The 18,463-nt window shown below is 46.3% G+C and overlaps 2 protein-coding genes across 2 annotated transcripts in view; both read right to left on the bottom strand.

The window, feature by feature from the left end:
* COPS3 (COP9 signalosome subunit 3) overlaps positions 1-11,731 on the bottom strand; it is a 31,140-nt gene extending 19,409 nt beyond the window's left edge. The window contains exons 1-5 of the mRNA XM_084861561.1: positions 11,567-11,731; positions 8,620-8,749; positions 5,447-5,559; positions 5,308-5,357; positions 3,236-3,328 (exon numbers count right to left, since the gene is read on the bottom strand). Coding sequence (XP_084717687.1) covers positions 3,236-3,328; positions 5,308-5,357; positions 5,447-5,559; positions 8,620-8,749; positions 11,567-11,621 — 441 coding nt within the window. The 5' untranslated portion in view covers positions 11,622-11,731. The remainder of the gene's footprint in view (positions 1-3,235; positions 3,329-5,307; positions 5,358-5,446; positions 5,560-8,619; positions 8,750-11,566) is intronic.
* Positions 1-18,463, bottom strand: part of SHMT1 (serine hydroxymethyltransferase 1) — a 1,020,383-nt gene that overhangs the window by 218,969 nt on the left and 782,951 nt on the right. The gene's annotated exons all lie outside the window — the stretch shown is intronic.

Here is an 18,463-nt window from a genome sequence, read left to right as displayed (position 1 = left end):
CTGGCAAGCTTCAGCAGAAGCAGCAAATTCATAGACTCCAAAAAGTTCAAGAAAATATTGTTTTAGATTTTCATATTTTATTTATTAATTAAAAGGATCCACATATCAACATATTACTCTATTTTCTTAAATATATTTTATTGATTTTTTTTACAGAGAGGAAGGGAGAGAGATAGAGAGTTAGAAACGTCGATGAGAGCCAAAACCAGTTTGGCTCAATGGATAGAGCGTCGGCTTGGGGACTGAAGGGTACCGGGTTCGATTCCGGTCAAGGGCATGTGCCTTGGTTGCAGGCATATCTCCAGTGGGGTGTGTGCAAGAGGCAGCTGATCAATGACTCTCTCTCATAGATGTTTCTAACTCTCTATCTCTCTCCCTTCCTCTCTGTAAAAAATAAATAAAATTTATTAAAAAAAAAAAAAAAAAACGTTGATGAGAGAGAATCATCGATCAACTGCCTCTTACACCACCCTTACTGGGGATGTGCCCGCAACCAAGTACATGCCCTTGAATAGAATCGAACCCTGGACCCTTCAGTCCGCAGACCGACACTCTACCGCTAAGCCAAACCGGTTTCGGCTCTATTTTCTTTTTTTAATATATTTTATTGATTTTTTACAGAGAGGAAGAGAGAGGGAGAGAGAGAGACATCAATGATGAGACAATCATTGATCAATTGCCTCCTGCATGCTCCCCAGGAGCCGGCAACCTGGCCATGTGCCCTGACCAGGATTGAACCCTGACCTCTTGGTTCATAGGTTAATGCTCAACCACTGAGCTATACCAGCAAGGCTAATAGCACTTCTTTATAAAGAATGAACCAACCATGAGATTCAGTATGCCACAAATGAATCAAAGTTCAGCTAACAATTTACCTAGTAACCATTCTGTCATAGATATGCAAACAAGTGAGTCCTTTTCTCTTTGCTGAACTAATCACAGAAACAGATCAACATGCTATGATTAAAAAAGGAAGCTTTTTCTTTAACTATACTTTTTCATTTCTAAACCCTTTATGTAGCGTAAGAAACTGTGCAAGTACATGGCAACGTCCTGTATGTGGGCGATGTGGCACCGGTGTAGACAGCATGCCAACTCGCGGAGCTAACTGTTCACTTACTACAGAGCAAGCACTTAATGTACTTCATACACCCACCACAAACATTTCCTAAAAAATGGGAAAAGCACGCCTTCTTTGAAACGAGAACATGTGACTGAAATAAGCCACAAACCTGTTATTCACGAAAGAAACAATCTCAATGCCCCATGGGGACGGGTTAAACGCATATTACGAAATCCTCTGCAGCTGTGAACCACTGATACGGAGCCATCCCTAAGACAGTTCAAGTAGAACCCTGGCCGGTGTGGCTGTTAGTTGAGAGGTGTCCCTTGCTCTGAAAGGTTGCTGGTTCAATTCCTGATCAAGGCATATACTCCGGTTAGGAGCTCCATCCGAATAGGAGGCAGCCTATCGATGTTACCCTCTTACATTGATGTTTTTCTCTCTCCCTCTAAAATCCTACCTAATAAAAGAGTAATATGCAAATTGATTGCACCTTTGCTACACCAAGCCACACCCACCAGCCAATCAGGGTGAGTATGCAAATTAACCCAACCAAGAAGGCAGTTGATTTGCATATCAAGACAGCATAGAAAGAAGCCAAGGGATGCAGAAGGCAGAAGGGAACGAAGCAGTGGAAAAGCAAGCAAGTGGGGCAGGGGAGAAAGAAGAGAAGCAGGTGGGGAGGGGGAGAAGGAAGAGAAGCAGGCAGGGAGGGGGAGAAGGGGAGAAGGAAGAGAAGCAGGTGGGGCGGGGGAGGGCACAGCAGGAATCCCTATTGCAGGAATCTTTCTGCAAAGAGCTACTAGTCAATAATAAAAAACATATTTAAAAAAAAAAAAGATAAATTGTCCTAACTAGTTTGGCTCAGTGGAGAGTGTCCCAGGTTTGATTCTGGACAAGGGCACATATCTTAGTTGTAGGCTCCTTCCCAGCCTGGGCCCTGGTCAGGGTGCATGCCAGAGGCAACCAATCGATGTGTCTCTTTCACATCGATGTTTCTCTCTGTCTTTCCCTCTCTCTTCCACTCTCCCTCAAAATCAATGGAAAAGTATCCATGGGTGAGAATTAACAAAAACAAAACAACAAAAAATAGACACATTAAGTAAAAAAAAGCAAGGGAAGGAAAAAGCAAAAAGCAATGTATTGTATATAATTATTCATACAAATTATTACAATGTGTATAAAAAAAGAGACAGACTTGGCAAGTGACTCAGTTGGTTGGAGCGCTGGCCTGTACACCAAAAGGCTGCGGGTTCAATTCCCAGTCAGGGCACATACTTAGGTTACAGGCTTGATCCCCAGTTGGGCATGTATGGGAGACAACTGATCAATGTTTCTCTTACACAGCAGTGTTTCTCTCTCTCCCTTCCTCTTTCTCTAAAATCAATAAAAACATTTCCTCCAGTGAAGATTAAATAAAGAGAGAGAGAAAAAAGCCATATTTGCTTGTACATTCATAAAATATCTTTGGAAGGATAAACAAGAAACTAATACTGGCTGCCTTTGGAGAGAGGGTGGCTGTGAGGCAAGGTGGTAGGGGGACTTCATTCTGCCTGCTGGATTTTGAACCATGCGAAATAAAATAAATAACATTTTGCCCTAACTGGTTTGGCTCAGTGGATAGAGCGTTGGTCTGCGGACTCAAATGTCCCAGGTTCGATTCCGGTCAGGGGCATGTACCTTGGTTACGGGAACATCCCCAATAGGGGGTGTGCAGGAGGCAGCTGATACATGTTTCTCTCTCAATGTTTCTAACTCTCTATCCCTCTCCCTTCCTCTCTGTAAAAAAAAATCAATAAAATATGTTAAAATAAATAACATTTTAAGGTGTAAAGTTACCTGTGTTTATTTTTAGGTTTCAAGATTCCTTAAAAAAGAAATAACTTGGCATTTTTTAAATATCAGAAGTGTTAACTACTCTCTTCCACCAAGCCGACTAGCTGAGCCCTGTTTCATAGTTTGTATCCAGAGACTGTTGAAAATCCCCTTTCTACAGACAGAAGCACTATGTGTATCAACTGCTGGAAGATAGCAGTCTCCACCGAATCGCTTCTAAATGAATTAGATAAATGAATTAGAATTAGATAAATTCCAATCTGATGTTGAGCAAAACTGCAACCAATCTTTCATCCCAACGCAGCCAGCCAGCCAGCCCGCCCGCCCGCCGCTCACCTGGCAGAGATCGGCGTGCACCGAGGTCAGCTGGTTCGTGTTCATCTGCATCTTGTCTATGGCTTGCTTGAGGATGCCGATTCCTCGCAGGGGCTGTCAGAAACGACATCTCTTTCAGATAAGTTCTCAGAGATGGCAGCACATTGGATCTTATGTTGTCACTTACAAATAAAAAATAACACTGATTGACAGGTTTCTTTGAATGACAACATGAGGCTTCCATACTCTTCAGGGCTGTCCCAATTCAGTCAGAAATGTTTTTTTATGCTGTTTCTTGTGACATTTAGAGTAATTCAGCACCATTCTTAAAATCATAAAGCCTTTTTGACAATGAAGATAAATCATCAAAAGCAACATTACTTCCTCTCAACAGTTCATTGTATTTCCATCTAAATAAACAATCCTTTAAGACAGATGACAGCCTGTGTTCAGGGCGCTGACATTTCCTCCTCGGGTAGCTGGCCATCATCTGGAATTGTTCTCCATCACCACCTCTTACCTGCTAATAAACTACTCCTGAAACTGAGATGACCAGTTATAAAGAGACCTGATTATCAATAACAAGACTGAGTTTCAAGTAAGGTACAGTCAGTTTCAGGACAGGAGATGTGACGAAAGTGCTGAATAACCGTAAACGGTTTTTCAGTAAAGGCTGTTGGCAGTTTTTTTAACACTCTCTTTCAAACCACCTCTTACTCAGTTCTAAAAAACACCAACTGGTTATTTCTGTTTCAGTCTCCTTCAAACAACTAGTCTTGAAGTTCAATTCCAAATCAAAAAGAAACACCCAAATTGTAACTGTGTCAATATCACAAAATTAAAGACCAAAGAATTGTTCCAGATTAAACGAAATACAAGTTGTGTGAAAATGTAGCACAAACCATCAACTGAGATTTTCTTTTGTTATAAGTAAATAAATTAATAAAACTATTGGCAAACGGGAGTAAGGTCAGCATATTTGCTAAAGAATTACGTCAACCCTCATCTCCTGAGGTTGATCTTTGTATTGTAGTTATATAAGACAATGTCCCATTTTTTAGGCAACACTCAAGGCCATCCTCTCTGCAGTTTACTTTCCAATGGCTCAGGAAAAAAGAGAGAGAAAGGATAAGCAACTTGTGTAAGATATTAATATCTGGAGAATCTGGGTGCAGGGTATATGGAAATTGTTTATATTATTCCTGCAACTCTTTATAAAGCTAAAGTTATGTTACAATTAAAAGTGTATAAAGTTTGCCGAAACCGGTTTGGCTCAGTGGATTGAGCGTCGGCCTGCGGACTGAAGGGTCCCGGGTTCGATTCAGGTCATGGGCATGTACCTTGGTTGTGGGCACATCCCCAGTGGGGGGTGTGCAAGAGGCAGATGATTGATGATTCTCTCTCATTAATGTTTCTAGCTCTCTATCCCTCTCCCTTCCTCTCTGTAAAAAATCAATAAAATATATTTTTTTAAAAAGTGTATAGAGTTTTAGCAAACAAAACCCAGCATATTACCAGGCAAAGGACACTAGATCAGGAGCTCCCAAACCATCACCCCTGGCTGCAGGCTCAGAGGCTGGCCTCTCCCTGCACTGGAGTCTACACCTGCGGAGGGACTAGCTGTCCTTACCGCAAATGTTATGAAGTGACCACCTACATCTAAGTGGTAGGGCTCTTAGTACTAACCTGGAACCTTAAATTAGTTCACTGTCTAAGCTAGATATCTTCTATATATATAAAAACCTAAGTGACTGTTTGTCGCACCCACCACCAGGGGACAGTTGCTCAACTCACAGGCTTGGAAACATGGAACAGACGGATGAATCTTAGAGAGAAATGGGTTGCGGGGAGGGCAGGAAGAGATTAACCAAAAATCTGATATGTATACTAGAGGCCCAGTGCACGCACCAGTGGGGTCCTTTGCCCTGGCCTGCAGGGATTGGGCCGAAACTGGCAGTCCGACATCCCCTGAGGGGTCCCGGATTGCGAGAGGGCACAGGCCAGGCTGAGGGGTCCCACCGGTGCCCGAATCTGTGCACCTGGCCTCTAGTATGTTATAACAGAACTACAAACACTTGAATAACATTGCTTACCTGTTTTCTTTCCATAAGGGCATTTGTCAGCTGATGGCAAAGCCCAGCAACTAGATACAATAACAAAATATTAAAAATATAAATGACCAGACAGGCAAAATACATTCAATGGAAAATAGCAAAATGCAGTTTAGCTTACACGTGTCTGTTGCATATCGAATGTGCTCCCCATTACAAGTACTGATAAAAAGCTGAACCTGTGAGAATAATGTTTCGAAGTCAGGAACACTGGGCATAGAAAACTTCACAAATCTGGAATAAAGGGAAAAAATCAATTTATCTTGATATTTCACGGGGTGAAAAAGTAGAAGCAACTGAGGTCAGAAATCCATCCTACCTTCAATGTTCTGTGAATTAAATGTCTCAGTATTTTTAAAAATTAAGAACAGGATCTATGAGATTTTCCTGGCCTGTATTTTTTTTGTTTTGTTTGTTTGTTTGCACAATCAAGACAGAACATAGATGTTTTAAAAATACTTAGAAAAGAACAGCTTTTAAAAAGAAAAAGTCCAGCCCTAGCCATTTGGTTCAGTGGATAGAGTGCTGGCCTTCAAACTGAAAGGTCCCAGGTTCAATTTTGGTCAAGGTCACATGCCCGGGTTGTGGGCTCTATCTCCAGTTGGGGACTTGCAAGAGGCAGCCGATCCATGATTCTCTCTCATCATAGATGTTTTGATCTCTCTCTCTCCCTTCCTCTCTGAAATCAATAAAAAAATATATATTAAAGAAAAAAAGAAAAATTCCATTAAATGAGGCCAAATATCAGGTCTTCCTAGTATTTGTAAAGGAACTCAATATAAACTTATAACCTAAAGTTTAAAATAATATTTTTCTTTTCAGTTCCAATGTGGTCAGGATTAATTATTCAACTTAAAAGCCAGTTATTGCTGTTCCTGCCCTGAAGGTAACAGGCTGGGGCAGGACAAGGAACTAGAGCGATGGACAGAAGGCTATGGCCAGGCGCGGGCGGTGTATGGTCTCTCTGGGAGAAAACACTTTCTGACAAGCAGGACAGGATGAACTGGAGGTGCTGGGAAGAGGGAGGACTCATGATGCTTTGGCAGATGGTGCCTCCCAATTGCCCACAATAAACACTTGGGAGGACGGGGGGAGGGGGAATGGAAGGTTCAAAGATAGGTTTTGGGGAAGAGATCACATAAGCTACCACCACTGAGGCACTGCTTACAAGTCAACTTCAAGCTCTTCTTTTTAGTAAAAAAATGAACTCTTGAAACTAATTCACAATTTCTCTAAAATCTTTCAATTTGTACTTCTATCCAGTTCAGTATTACTTGACTTAACATCACCTGTCATTGTACTTCCCCATTATCAAGTATGTCTGAATCAATTTCACCAGGGCTTCACAGTAAGTTAATAAGGCATTGTCACGACCAGCTTACGAATAAAAACTTGGGACGCCATACCTAATAACGGAAGAGCATAATTCAAATCCGGGGCACACAGGTTTTCCTTTTACTTAAAACACAAGAAGCAGCTCTGTTTGTGTACTCACAACTGTAGCCCTACTTTTGCCCATCCTGTACATACATGTGAATTTATGTGTATAAAACACGCCTGCTAAAATGAATAAAATAAAAAAGACAGAAGCATGCATTCTGTCCTTTTCCTCAGCGGACGGCGAAGCAGACACCTTTCCCAGCCTGCACACCCAGAGCGCTCTGCAACGTGCACCCCGGGACTCGCCTCACAACGCAGTGCTACCACAGCAGCCAGTGTGGCTACTGAGTACTTGCAATGTGGTTAGTGCAACTGAATCTTTGACTTTTTAAAAGTCATTTACACAGATGTCACTAGTGGCTACTGTATTGCAGAGCACAGCTCTAGACCAGGGCGGGGAACACCGGCCATGAAATCATTTGGTCTGGCCCTGCAAGGCACTAGGGATGAGCAGGCTAATTTTTAAGTTGATAACTTTGTATGGCTGGCAAATGATGTTATAAATATCCAAATAGCCCTTGGCAGAAAAAAGGATCTCCACCCATGCTCTAGACCACATGTGTCAAACACAAGGCCCGCGGGCCAAATCCAGCCCGCCAGGCCTTGCAATGTGGCCCGCACCGCGCTGTCATCACTGCAATCCACTGTCAGTTTATGACATTGTCAGTTTATGACTGTTCAGTAAACCGTTCGGCCCGCGATTTAGGCTGGATTTTAGATTTTGGCCTTTTCTCTGATTGAGTTCGACACCCCTACTCTAGACTGAGGTTGGCAAACCGCGGCTCGCAAGCCACACGCAGCTCTTTGGCCCCTTGAGTGTGGCTCTTCCACAAAATACCACCTGCAGGTGCGCACGTCCAGTGCGATGGAAACTTTGTGGTGCATGCGCAGAAGTCAGTTTTCAGCCGGGGCGAGTCTATTATGAAGAAGTGGCGTTAGAACACTAAAGGGGCCAAAGAGCAACACGTGGCTCGAGAGTTTTGCGCTTTAGGAGTTTCTTGCCCTAGGAGTTTCTTCTTTAAATTCTCTTCTTGACCCCTACCTTTGCCTCAGGAATCCCAGTCCAGGTAGGGCAGACCCTCACTCTTAGTTCTTCTCGTTTTATATATATTATTACAACTTTCACAACAACCTTAATATCCCAATTTTAATACTAAAACACCAAGAGAAAAATAATTCTACTGTAAGGTACCCAAAGTTACAAGGAACCCAATTAAAACAAGGTCTCTTTAATTGGGTTCCTTGTTAAAGTCTATTTAACTTGATCTTAAACAGCTTAAACCTGTCAACCTATGAACCCGGAGGCCACGGTTAGATTCCCAGTCAGGGTACATGCTGTGAGCTGGGTCCCTGGTGGGGAGTGTGCAGGAGGCAGCTGATCAATGATTCTCTCTCATCATTAATGTTTCTCTCTCCTCCTCTCTGAAATCAATAAAAATATATATTGTACTTAATAAAAAGTTGGAGAATTCAAAACAATGTTGCTTTGGCCACTGGTAATTACACTCAATACACACAACCATGCATGCTCATCACTCTTGATCTCCAAGCCAGGAAATGGGGGCAATCCCATGGACTACATGAGTAAAAGTATCCAGATACATACAAACTCTAGTGCCCACAAGTGAGATGGCCATTCATTTTTAAAAATAAACTTCAAAATGTGCATAAATATAAACACAAGTTAAAAACGATTAGTAGGGGTAAGTAAAATGTAACTACTATGACGTGACTTTAGTCGTGCAAAAGGACTCCACGTTGTTTACATGGCTTACTTCCTGCCCCAAAAAATAACGCCAGAAAGTGCACAGCGTTCAGTTCGGAAAGCGCAAGCATCCAAGCAGATTCCCTTACAGAACAGCAAGGACGCCCAAGGAGTGCTCCTGTACATCCAGAGCCCCGAGCACAGTGTCCAGGTGGGATAAGTTCTTTGCAAGGAGTTCCCCGCTCTTGTTGATCAGCTCGCAAAGCTGAGTCATCTGCCCTGAAAAACAGGAATAAACTCGTTCAGTTACAGCGCTGAGGAGGATAACAGACTTCCTATCCCAGACAAGGAACGCCCAGATTATCCCTCCTGCTGCCTTCATTTCAGATGAGGCTGGAGAAGGGCCAGAGAAGTGAAATGAACTAGGCCACCCACACCCTCTGCCCCCTGAAAGTTTCTCCATCCCTCCATTCCCCTCTGTGCTCCCCAAGCCAGAGCCGCACACATACGGTCACTGCCAGTCCCTCTCCCTCTGTATCCACAGTCACCAAAGGTGGTTTCCTTTTACTCCCTAAGTCTCTCACTCCATTCCTTTCGCCTTCCCCTGACTTAATCCATATCCTTATTTCTCATCTAAACTACATCAATGCCCACTCTTTCCTCCAGCCCATATTTCACACTGGCGCCTGTGTGATCTTTCTACAATGAAAAATTCAGCAGAAACCGGTTTGGCTCAGTGGTAGAGCATCGGTCTGTGAACTGAAGGGTCCCAGGTTCGATTCCGGTCGAGGGCATGTACATTGGTTGCGGGCACATTCCTGGTAGGGGGTGTGCAGGAGGCAGCTGGTCGATGTTTCTCTTTCATCGACGTTTCTAGCTCGCTCTCTCTCTCTCTTCCTCTCTGTAAAAAATCAATAAAATATATTTTAAAAAATTCAATCCAATTACTCCAATGGTTTTAAGAAGTCCAAATGCTTCAGGCCAGTGACTGGTCCCTGTCTCCCAGCCGTCTGTCCTGTACTTCCCGTCACACACCTCGTCTTTGGTCATCCAAGCTCAAAAGTCAACCAACACTCCCTATTCTCTCGCCGTTATGCCTCTGCACCTGCTTTTCTCCATGCTGCATGTTCCTCCCTTCACACTTCTCCCCGTGTCCTCCTCTACCCGACTCACTCTGCGCTACAGTCTGCCCGTCTTCCCGACCCTCACTACCTCCTTTCCCATGGCTAACAGGTAATTCAGCATAAACTCAGGTGACGAGAGTCCCTTCTCCAGCTTAATATCTTTTTACACAGCCAATCAATCAGCAAGCAGCTTGCCGAAGCTGGTTTGGCTCAGTGGATAGAGTGTCGGCCTGCGGACTGAAAGGTCCCGGGTTTTTTAAAATCAGCAAGCAGCTTGATGACTCTCCTAAGGCCCATTTTTCTTTCCTTTATATCACAATGTTATAACAACAGAAGTATAGATTCTAATTAGGCCCAAACTGGCACTGTGAACTAGACTTACCAATTGTAACAGGTTATTCTAATAACAGACATACCATAGGTGCTCTCACACCTGTCTTTCCACGATCTATTAGGAATCATTTGTCAAGACAATAATACAAGTTGAACTGAGAAAGACAGACTATCACTTTATTAAAGACCTCACTGGTATGTATGAACCTGCAGCATCTTCCAGTTAATGATTGCCCCCTTCTAAGCCTACTATTTGAAATAAGTTTACAATGATAAGCATTTCAGCTCATATTCCCCCCACCCCCCAATATTAAATAATCAATGCTGAGTTGAGACTTAAAAGCTGGGCCATTATGAAATCATGAGAGTCAACTACTGCAGGGCCCGGGGAGAGTCCACAGGAAGTGAAGTGTCACAGCACACTGAAATGAGCCGCCCAGAGATGTGGCGGTGAGACCCCCTCTCCCTTCACTGAACTCCAGTTAAGAAATGCTGAAGGAGCAGAGGAAGCAGACACTCATCCACGTGAGGGATGCTGTGCGGCTGGAGGGCAGGCACCGCGCCCTCCCCGCCGCAGGCTGCTCCTGAGCGGGTCCTGCGCAGAGAGAGCAGCAGGCACAGCCTCCAGGCGAGTGAGCCCTCTGGGTGCTCAGCAGCCAGAGGAATGCCGTGGCCTGGACACGAAGTGAACGAGGCAGGACCCAACCCAACCTAAGCACCTGCAGCCCAGAAAGCCGAAACGAAGTGTTTGTGTCCTAATGAATGGCGGTTCCTTCATTCACACAGACTGAAAGTCTAGGCCTTGCCTGTGAGCCTAACTTCTATAAAAAATCCGGGACCTGAGGCAGAACAGTTCCGCCTTACAACAGCAGCGAGGTAGAGACAAGTGGAGATAGAGAGACTGGACGCTAAAGGGGACTTGCCCAAGGTCACGCAGCTCCTAGAACTTACAATCCCGGCCGTCCACAATCAGCAGCCGCTTACTGCGCCCGTACGACGGGAGCTTTCACACGGCTTCTCCCTCTCACCCCTCGCCGCTCCAAGAAATGCGGACTTCTTTTATTTACCGACGGAGAAACAGGATGGTGAAAGGGGCCTTCCCAGCCAGCAACGAATCGCTTTAATTCAGAGCCCAGGGTTCCATCGAGGGATGAGATGAATGAACCCGAAAGCATGAAGATTAAGGGCAAAGTGATAATGGTCACAATTCTACCCTAGAAACCGAGCCTCCGAGCGACCGCTCCTCCGCCTTCGGCAGGATAACCTGGGCGCGGGGGCGCCGGGGCTGCGGGCGGCCTCCCGGGCGGGCGGCCAGGCACCAATCACCGCGGCCGGGAGGCTGCGGGGACCAACGGGCGCCCGCACCGGCGGCCAACGGAAGTCACCGCCCCAAAATGTCAAGCGCAGCGCCGGGGTGCGAGGGGCGTCCGGGGGTGCGGGCGGGCCCCGGAGGCCCCGGGACGGGAGCCCGGGAGCCCAGCGCACGGACGGCGGAGGCCGAGGAGCCCGGGTGCGCGAGGGGCGGCTCCGCTCGGCGGCGCCCGGTCCCGCCCGGGCCTGCGCGCGGCGGCCGCGAGCCTGAGCCTGGCCCCGGCCCCGGCCCCGGCCCGGAGAGCGCGGCTGCGGCCGCCGGCCTCACCTTGAGCCGACAGCTGCCGGACGCTGTTCACGAACTGCTCCAGCGCCGAGGCCATGTTCCCCGCGCTCCGAGGGGCGAGCCGGCCCCGCGGGAAAGAGCCTCGCTCTGGGGTGGGCGCCCGCGAGCCGCCGGAAAGCCAGGGCGCGGCGACGTCACTTCCGCCGGCCAAACACCGCGAGATCTCAGCTGCCTGGGAACCGGTTACTGTTTCCTTGGAAACAGTTCTGGGTTCCCCCCCTCAGCTCGCTGGTCCTTTCTTCCTTTTGTTCACCTACGAAATCCCTCCCTCTATTCACGGGGAGGATGGTCAGAGGAAGAAGCAACCTCGTAATCCCTGTGAAGCAGAGGAATGGTGCCTCCTGTGGGAAAACTGTTTGCGGTTTTGATGTTCTCTGCTATTTCTTGCTAGTCCCTTGTTCCATAAGTCAACTCTTATTTTTAGACTGCCTCTTACTCTGTAAAAATAACTTTGTTTTTTAACTTAAATAATAGAAAAGATAAACTTAACTGTCTGACCTTGCAAGCTAGCCATCTAACGTAAGGGGCTGATACGCTGATATTGATAATATTCCCATGCCAGGTGTCTATATAGATATGTACTTAAGGTTATATGTATCTGTATAGATATGCAATCAAGGTTAAAAGCTGTCTGCAAAAAATAACTTACACAAAGACCTAGAGTGATATAAAAAGAGAATACTCCTTCCTGTGGTTGTTCAAAATTTGACAGAGATATTCTGCTCTGAACCCGCGTGTAATAAAAATGATTCCTGCCCTAACCAGTTTGGCTCAGTGGATAGAGCGTTGGCCTGAGGACTGAAAGGTCCCAGGTTCTTTTGCGATCAAGGGCATGTGCCTTGGTTGCGGGTACATCCCCAGTAGGAGATGTGCAGGAGGCAGCTGATCGATGGTTCTCTCTCATCCCTCTCCCTTCCTCTCTGTTAAAAATCAATAAGATATATTTTTTTAAAAATGATTCCTAACTAATTGGCTCATAAGGCATCTTGTATCTAGCTGGCTGATTTATGATACAACATCTGGCCCTGTCATTCACTCTGGGCATAATGGCGGCTTCTTCCTGAGCCTTTGCCTGTGAGTAGAACACGGACACAGGAAGCCTTGTGCTCACATCTCTTTCCTCCTGCTGAGTACCTGTTGGACCCCCCGAAGGAGACCTCTGCCCTGACCCAGGATCAGCGACGACCCAGTCAAACGCAAGAGATGCACTTGATGCAAACAGCAAGAGGATTTAATACCAGCATGCTGGGACTTGACCTGTTACTCACGCAGGAGCAGCCAAGTCAAGTCCTGAGCAGAATTTCTTACAGGCTTATAAAGGCAACAACCGCAAAGTTAGAACAAAGGACAAGGGGAGGGGGTCTTCTAGAAAGAGGGACAGGAATTCCTTGAGGGGAGGATAGACATTATCACAAGGAACAGGGTGGAACCGCCGCAGGACGTTGATACTACATCCAGTTTACTACCTCTAGGGGCTGAGTCTGGTGGTCTGGTGCTGTGTGGCTCATACCCTGTTTTTCCTGGGGCAGTTCTAAAGGTCACATTCTCACGGGAAGTCTGGGCTAGCAGGGGAATTTTTCTATATTATTTCTTTCAGCCTCTACATTCCCCTCTTTTTCTTTTTGGTAAGTTCTAATCTTGGAACTTCAGTCTTTATATATCCTTTTCCAAAGCTGTCTTCCTGACGAAGAGACTGATAGTGCTGTCTGAGCATTAGCACTTGTACAGTACTTATTCTCTCCCTGATGAAGGTGATTAGGTGATTCCTTGTGAGAGAAATGGGGGAAAGGCACAAGGAGTTATTCCATTGGTACAAGCCCACCAAGTTCCTTCAGGGGCAGCCAGCAGGGCTGCTTCTCCTCGAGATGGCTCCTCCGGTAGCAGGGTGGTGGAGGCACAGGACGAGGCGTAGAAAGAGTCCTTCAGAGGGTAATTAGCAGGCATCAGGCATGTCCCTTGTCCTTGTAGATCCCCGAGAGTAAGTTTCGGGTTATGACCCCACTGGCAGTGACCCTTCGCAGCGTCCAAGGAGATGTTTCTTATGTCCTGTGGGGTATCTCCAAGAGAGATGTTAACAGCAATTCCTGAATAATAAGGGGGTTCAGGGTTGAGACATAATCAACAGTCATTTGTGAGGCTGGGGTGAGTCCTTGGACAGTGAACTTCTTTACCCACACTGAGACTCCGGGCTGGAAGGGGTGTACAGGGTCCACGGTGGGCACTGGCAGTGTATCTGGAACAAGCTTACGGGTGGCTCTCTGGGTTAACTGCAGAGCCTATAAGGACTTGAGCAAGGGAATGGTTATGAATTCTAGCTTTCAGTTTCTCCCTGACCCCAGGAAGAATGGAGGGAGGTCTACCATACATGATCTCAAAAAGAGGGGGGGAAACCATCCCAGTAGGAGATACACCAGGCCCATAATAGGACGAAGGGCAGGGGGTTGGTCCAATTTTCACCGGTTTTTAGGACAAATTTAATTAAACTTTTTAGAGTTCCACTCATGCCTGTCCTAAGGCTTGAGCTATACTTTGAGATACCTTGCTACAAAGGCTGGGCTGTTATCTGATCCTATGACTACTGGCAGCTCGACTCTAGGTATAATCTCCTGGAGTAATTTCTTGACTACTATAGAGGCAGTTTCTATCCTATGCTTCAACTTAATCTGAGAAGGTGTCTATAAAAACTAGCATATACTTGTACCTTAATGCTGGTGGCTTAATCTCTGTGAAACCCACTTTTTAATGCTCTCCTAGGGAATTTTCCTGGGGCCCGAATTCCCAGGGGGTCCCTCTATTCTTGCTTAGCATTTACCTGTATCTGCCTCACAGAAGTTCAGAAGTCTTGCTGATGCCTAAGTGGGTAACCTGGTGTAACTGGGCAACTAATGTCCGACCTAGAGCCTCTGGGACCAGCAATCTGTCATCTGGAAGGGGCCACCAACCATCTGGTCTTTTGATGGCTTGCTTCTGTTCAGCCAATTCCTTCTCTTGTTTGGTGTAGGTCGGGGTCCGGCAGGGTTGGTAAGACTTGTAAAGGCCCTACTGGTTTTTGGGCATCTTCCTTAGCAGTTTGGTCTGTGGCTCTATTTCCTCTGGCTTCAATTGTCTCCCCTTTCTGATGTCCTTTGTAGTGCACTATTGCAACTGCTTTCAGGAGTCAGATGGCCTCAAATAAGGCTAAAATAATGTCCTTTCTGGCTGGAGTTGGTAATCCTCTTTCCTGGGGGACGGCACTGTGTCCCCATAGAAGGGCCTGGATTAAGGCTAAAAGTTCAGGAACTGTGCCCAAATGGTGTGGTCCAGGGTGACTACTGCTGCCCCTGTATATCAGATCCCATCCCGAACGTAACTGCTCCCATCTGTGAACAGTACCTTGTCTGGTGATGACGGCAGGACATCTGTCAGTACTGCATCTGTTACCTCTATGCCATCATGAATGGGTTCCTCTGGATCATCTGGAAGCAGACTGGCAGGGTTGATGGCCAGTGTCTTATGGAATCGGACGCAGGGCTGGTCCAGGAGAAGAGCGTGGCACTGGGTGATATTTGACATCCATCTCTCTGGAGCACCTCACTCATATAAAGGTGGAAGGGCTTCGTAACATCTGGCAAGGCTAGGGCAGGTGCTGAGATGAGAGCCTTCTTTAGCTCCTCAAAGGCCTGTTGTTCTACTTCAGTCCAGTTTAGCAGCTGTGTTCCTCCAGTATGTGTTCCTTCTTAGGTCTACAGTCCTTCTTGATGTCCAAGGAAAACAGTCAGTTTGTCTGGTGGCTCCCTGGACTGATATCTTCCTAGAGGTCCCATCGGCTCTGTCAAGACTGAATAAACTGCCCAGAGCTCACCAGGAAATTAATAGCTTTGCTTCTCACTTGTAAGGTTACCCTTGGGAGCTTAATTGAAAGGAGCCCTGGTCTAGTCAGGGCTCGAGGTTAAAAACCTTTGGAATCTAAGTCTCCCTTTCTTTCAGATTGTCTCTGTCTCTTCTGGCCTCACCTTCTGTCTCTCTCCCTCTAATCTCTGTCCTTTCCTGTCTCTAGCTTATATCTTTCTCCCTTTCTCACATATATACTTACACTTATACATTCATATCACTTTCTCTTCCAATCTTTCTTTCTGCTTCTGTCTAAATCCTTCCCTCTCAGACTCCCAGAGTCTCTTTCTTAAGTCTCTGTTTTGTTCTTTCCCTCTCTCTCTGTTTCTCTTTCTCATCACATGCACAACTTTCATAAAAATTTTCACTATTTTACATTAGCTTTTAAACCTTCTTTCTATGTCCTTCAAAAATCTACAACCATACCTCAAATCTTCCATTATTTTAAAATATTTAGAAAAGGCAGAGGGAAGAGAGAGCCGGTCCAGCACTCTGTTCCCAGTAGCTGCTTGAATTTTAAACTGCCACATTCTTCCTACAGATAAAGATCTCAGATTCTGATAAGACTGAAAAGGGGAACAGGAGAATTTTAGCTGTGCCTTTAAATCCCCTAATAGAACACGGTGAAAAGTGTCCAAGCAGTCATGGGGGGTTTTGGGGTCTTATTGGGGTACAGGGGGTCCTAGAGGAATTTCTTTCCTTGAAGCAGCCACCTCCAGCTACTCTAAACACGCCCTGGAGGGAATAGACACCAGGTGGGCTGAGGCAGGGAGCACAAGGGTCCAAGGGGTCCCAGGTGGCGAAGGCGGTGCTTCCACCTAGGCGAGGCATTTTCATCTGGCAGTCCGCTGCTTGCCTCTGGCTAGCGAAGGTGCCTTGGGGGAACCGGTGACCCCTACACTACAATCACACTCCCTGAACTTTTTGACAAGCTCTTGCTGATTTTAAAATTATAATTTAAGAGTTGACACACACACAAGGACCAAGTGGCCCACAAAATATTTTCCTTTTCTTTTAAAGATTTTACAATGTACTGTAATCATTAATTACATTAAACTTAAATGGCCAATTGAAACAAACAGTTCTGAGACTGTTCCTCCACCACTGATGAAGACTGGGTGGTGGCAGAAATAAGATTCATTTAGTTTTATGAGCTCGTTGGACAGACTTGGCAACTTTGCCAGCTCAAGCTTCCTTCTTGTAAATAATTAACTTTAGAATTTGGTCTCTGCTTTTAATAATTTTTTTTTTATACTACAATTGTTACAATTTCATACCTTCAAATCAATAAATATTGACATAAATATTGTTAGGTGGGCTGATACCCCTCTGATAGAGAGCAAAGCACCCCTGGGAAAAAGGAATCCCAGTGGCCACTCGGGGTGGTTTGCTAGCCATCAGAGCACTCAGCTTTAAATAAATTAAAGGTTTCTTTCTTTCTCTCTGCTCGCCCGTGGCCGGCCGAGTAAGACGGACCTGGGAGGTCTCTTTCCCAATTTTCTCTTGTCAAGGAGACAACCACACTCCTTCAGCCATTTGGGGTTATCAAAAAGAACATCAATCCAGATATCAATGTATGGAATTTGGTCCGGATGCCCAGGGCTCCTATAGACTATCCGCCGGACTCCCGTGCAGGGCCCCATGTCTAGGGTCCCTGTTGAAGGCCAATCAACCCCAAATGTCGGCCACTCCAATTCACAGTCTCCGGAGAGTGAAGGCATCTACAGAAACACCATAGCCTTCACCTCGTTTTTAAGTCCGGAAAATTTTTAACCATGCATTCAAGGGGGCTTAGGTGACTCTCCTTTGAGTTTCCTTGTCCCATTTTTCTCTTTCCAATTTATAAACAGTTAAGCAATAAATAATTCCAAAACAAATCCAAAAGAGTAAAAACAAAAACATTTTTACCAATTCCCACACACTCAATTGCGGCCGCACTCTCTCAACACTCACAACAACACTCATTCAGACCAGAACAACACCTGATTGCCGGGACTTTCCACAAACCCACAATTGGGGCAGACGGTCGCAGCTGTCTCCGATCTTCGCCGGGACTCGAACCCGACACCTGACTGCCAGGACTCTAACCCGACACCTGACTGCCGGGACTCGAACCCGACACCTGACTGCCGGGACTCGAACCCGACACCTGACTGCCGGGACTCGAACCCGACACCTGACTGCCGGGACTCGAACCCGACACCTGACTGCCGGGACTCGAACCCGATACCTGATTGGAGACCGCCAGCTGCCCCTGGCTCTCCTGCACCCTTGGAGCGTCCCCCAGGGTTGCAGCCTGTGACCACTATTCGGCCACTCTCACGAGTCACCGAACAGCTGCCAAACCAAAAGTGCGCGCCCAGAACCTGAACAGAAACTTTCACAGACAATGAACACGACACAACACAGAACCAGACAGACAAACATGGGGTACCCCTTCTTACCTCCAAGGTCGGCTCCGCGGTTGAGGGGTGGCCGCCGATCCCGGACGAGCCCCCAAGATGTTGGACCCCCCGAAGGAGACCCCTGCCCTGACCCAGGATCAGCGATGACCCAGTCAAACGCAAGAGATGCACTTGATGCAAACAGCAAGAGGATTTAATACCAGCATGCTGGGACTTGACCTGTTACTCACGCAGGAGCAGCCAAGTCAAGTCCTGAGCAGAACTTCTTACAGGCTTATAAAGGCAAAAACCGCAAAGTTAGAACAAAGGACAAGGGGAGGGGGTCTTCTAGAAAGAGGGACAGGAATTCCTTGAGGGGAGGATAGACATTATCACAAGGAACAGGGTGGAACCGCCGCAGGACGTTGATACTACATCCAGTTTACTACCTCTAGGGGCTGAGTCTGGTGGTCTGGTGCTGTGTGGCTCATACCCTGTTTTTCCTGGGGCAGTTCTAAAGGTCACATTCTCACGGGAAGTCTGGGCTAGCAGGGGAATTTTTCTATATTATTTCTTTCAGCCTCTACATACCTATGTAACTTTGTGCTGGTTATTTGACCATCCT

The sequence above is a fragment of the Pipistrellus hanaki genome (assembly GCF_964339955.1).
Source record: "Pipistrellus hanaki genome assembly, chromosome: 16".
In the NCBI taxonomy this organism is placed as follows: Eukaryota; Metazoa; Chordata; class Mammalia; order Chiroptera; family Vespertilionidae; genus Pipistrellus; species Pipistrellus hanaki.
The sequence above is the reverse complement of the archived record's forward strand: the minus strand, read 5'-3'. Positions and strand labels throughout refer to the sequence as shown.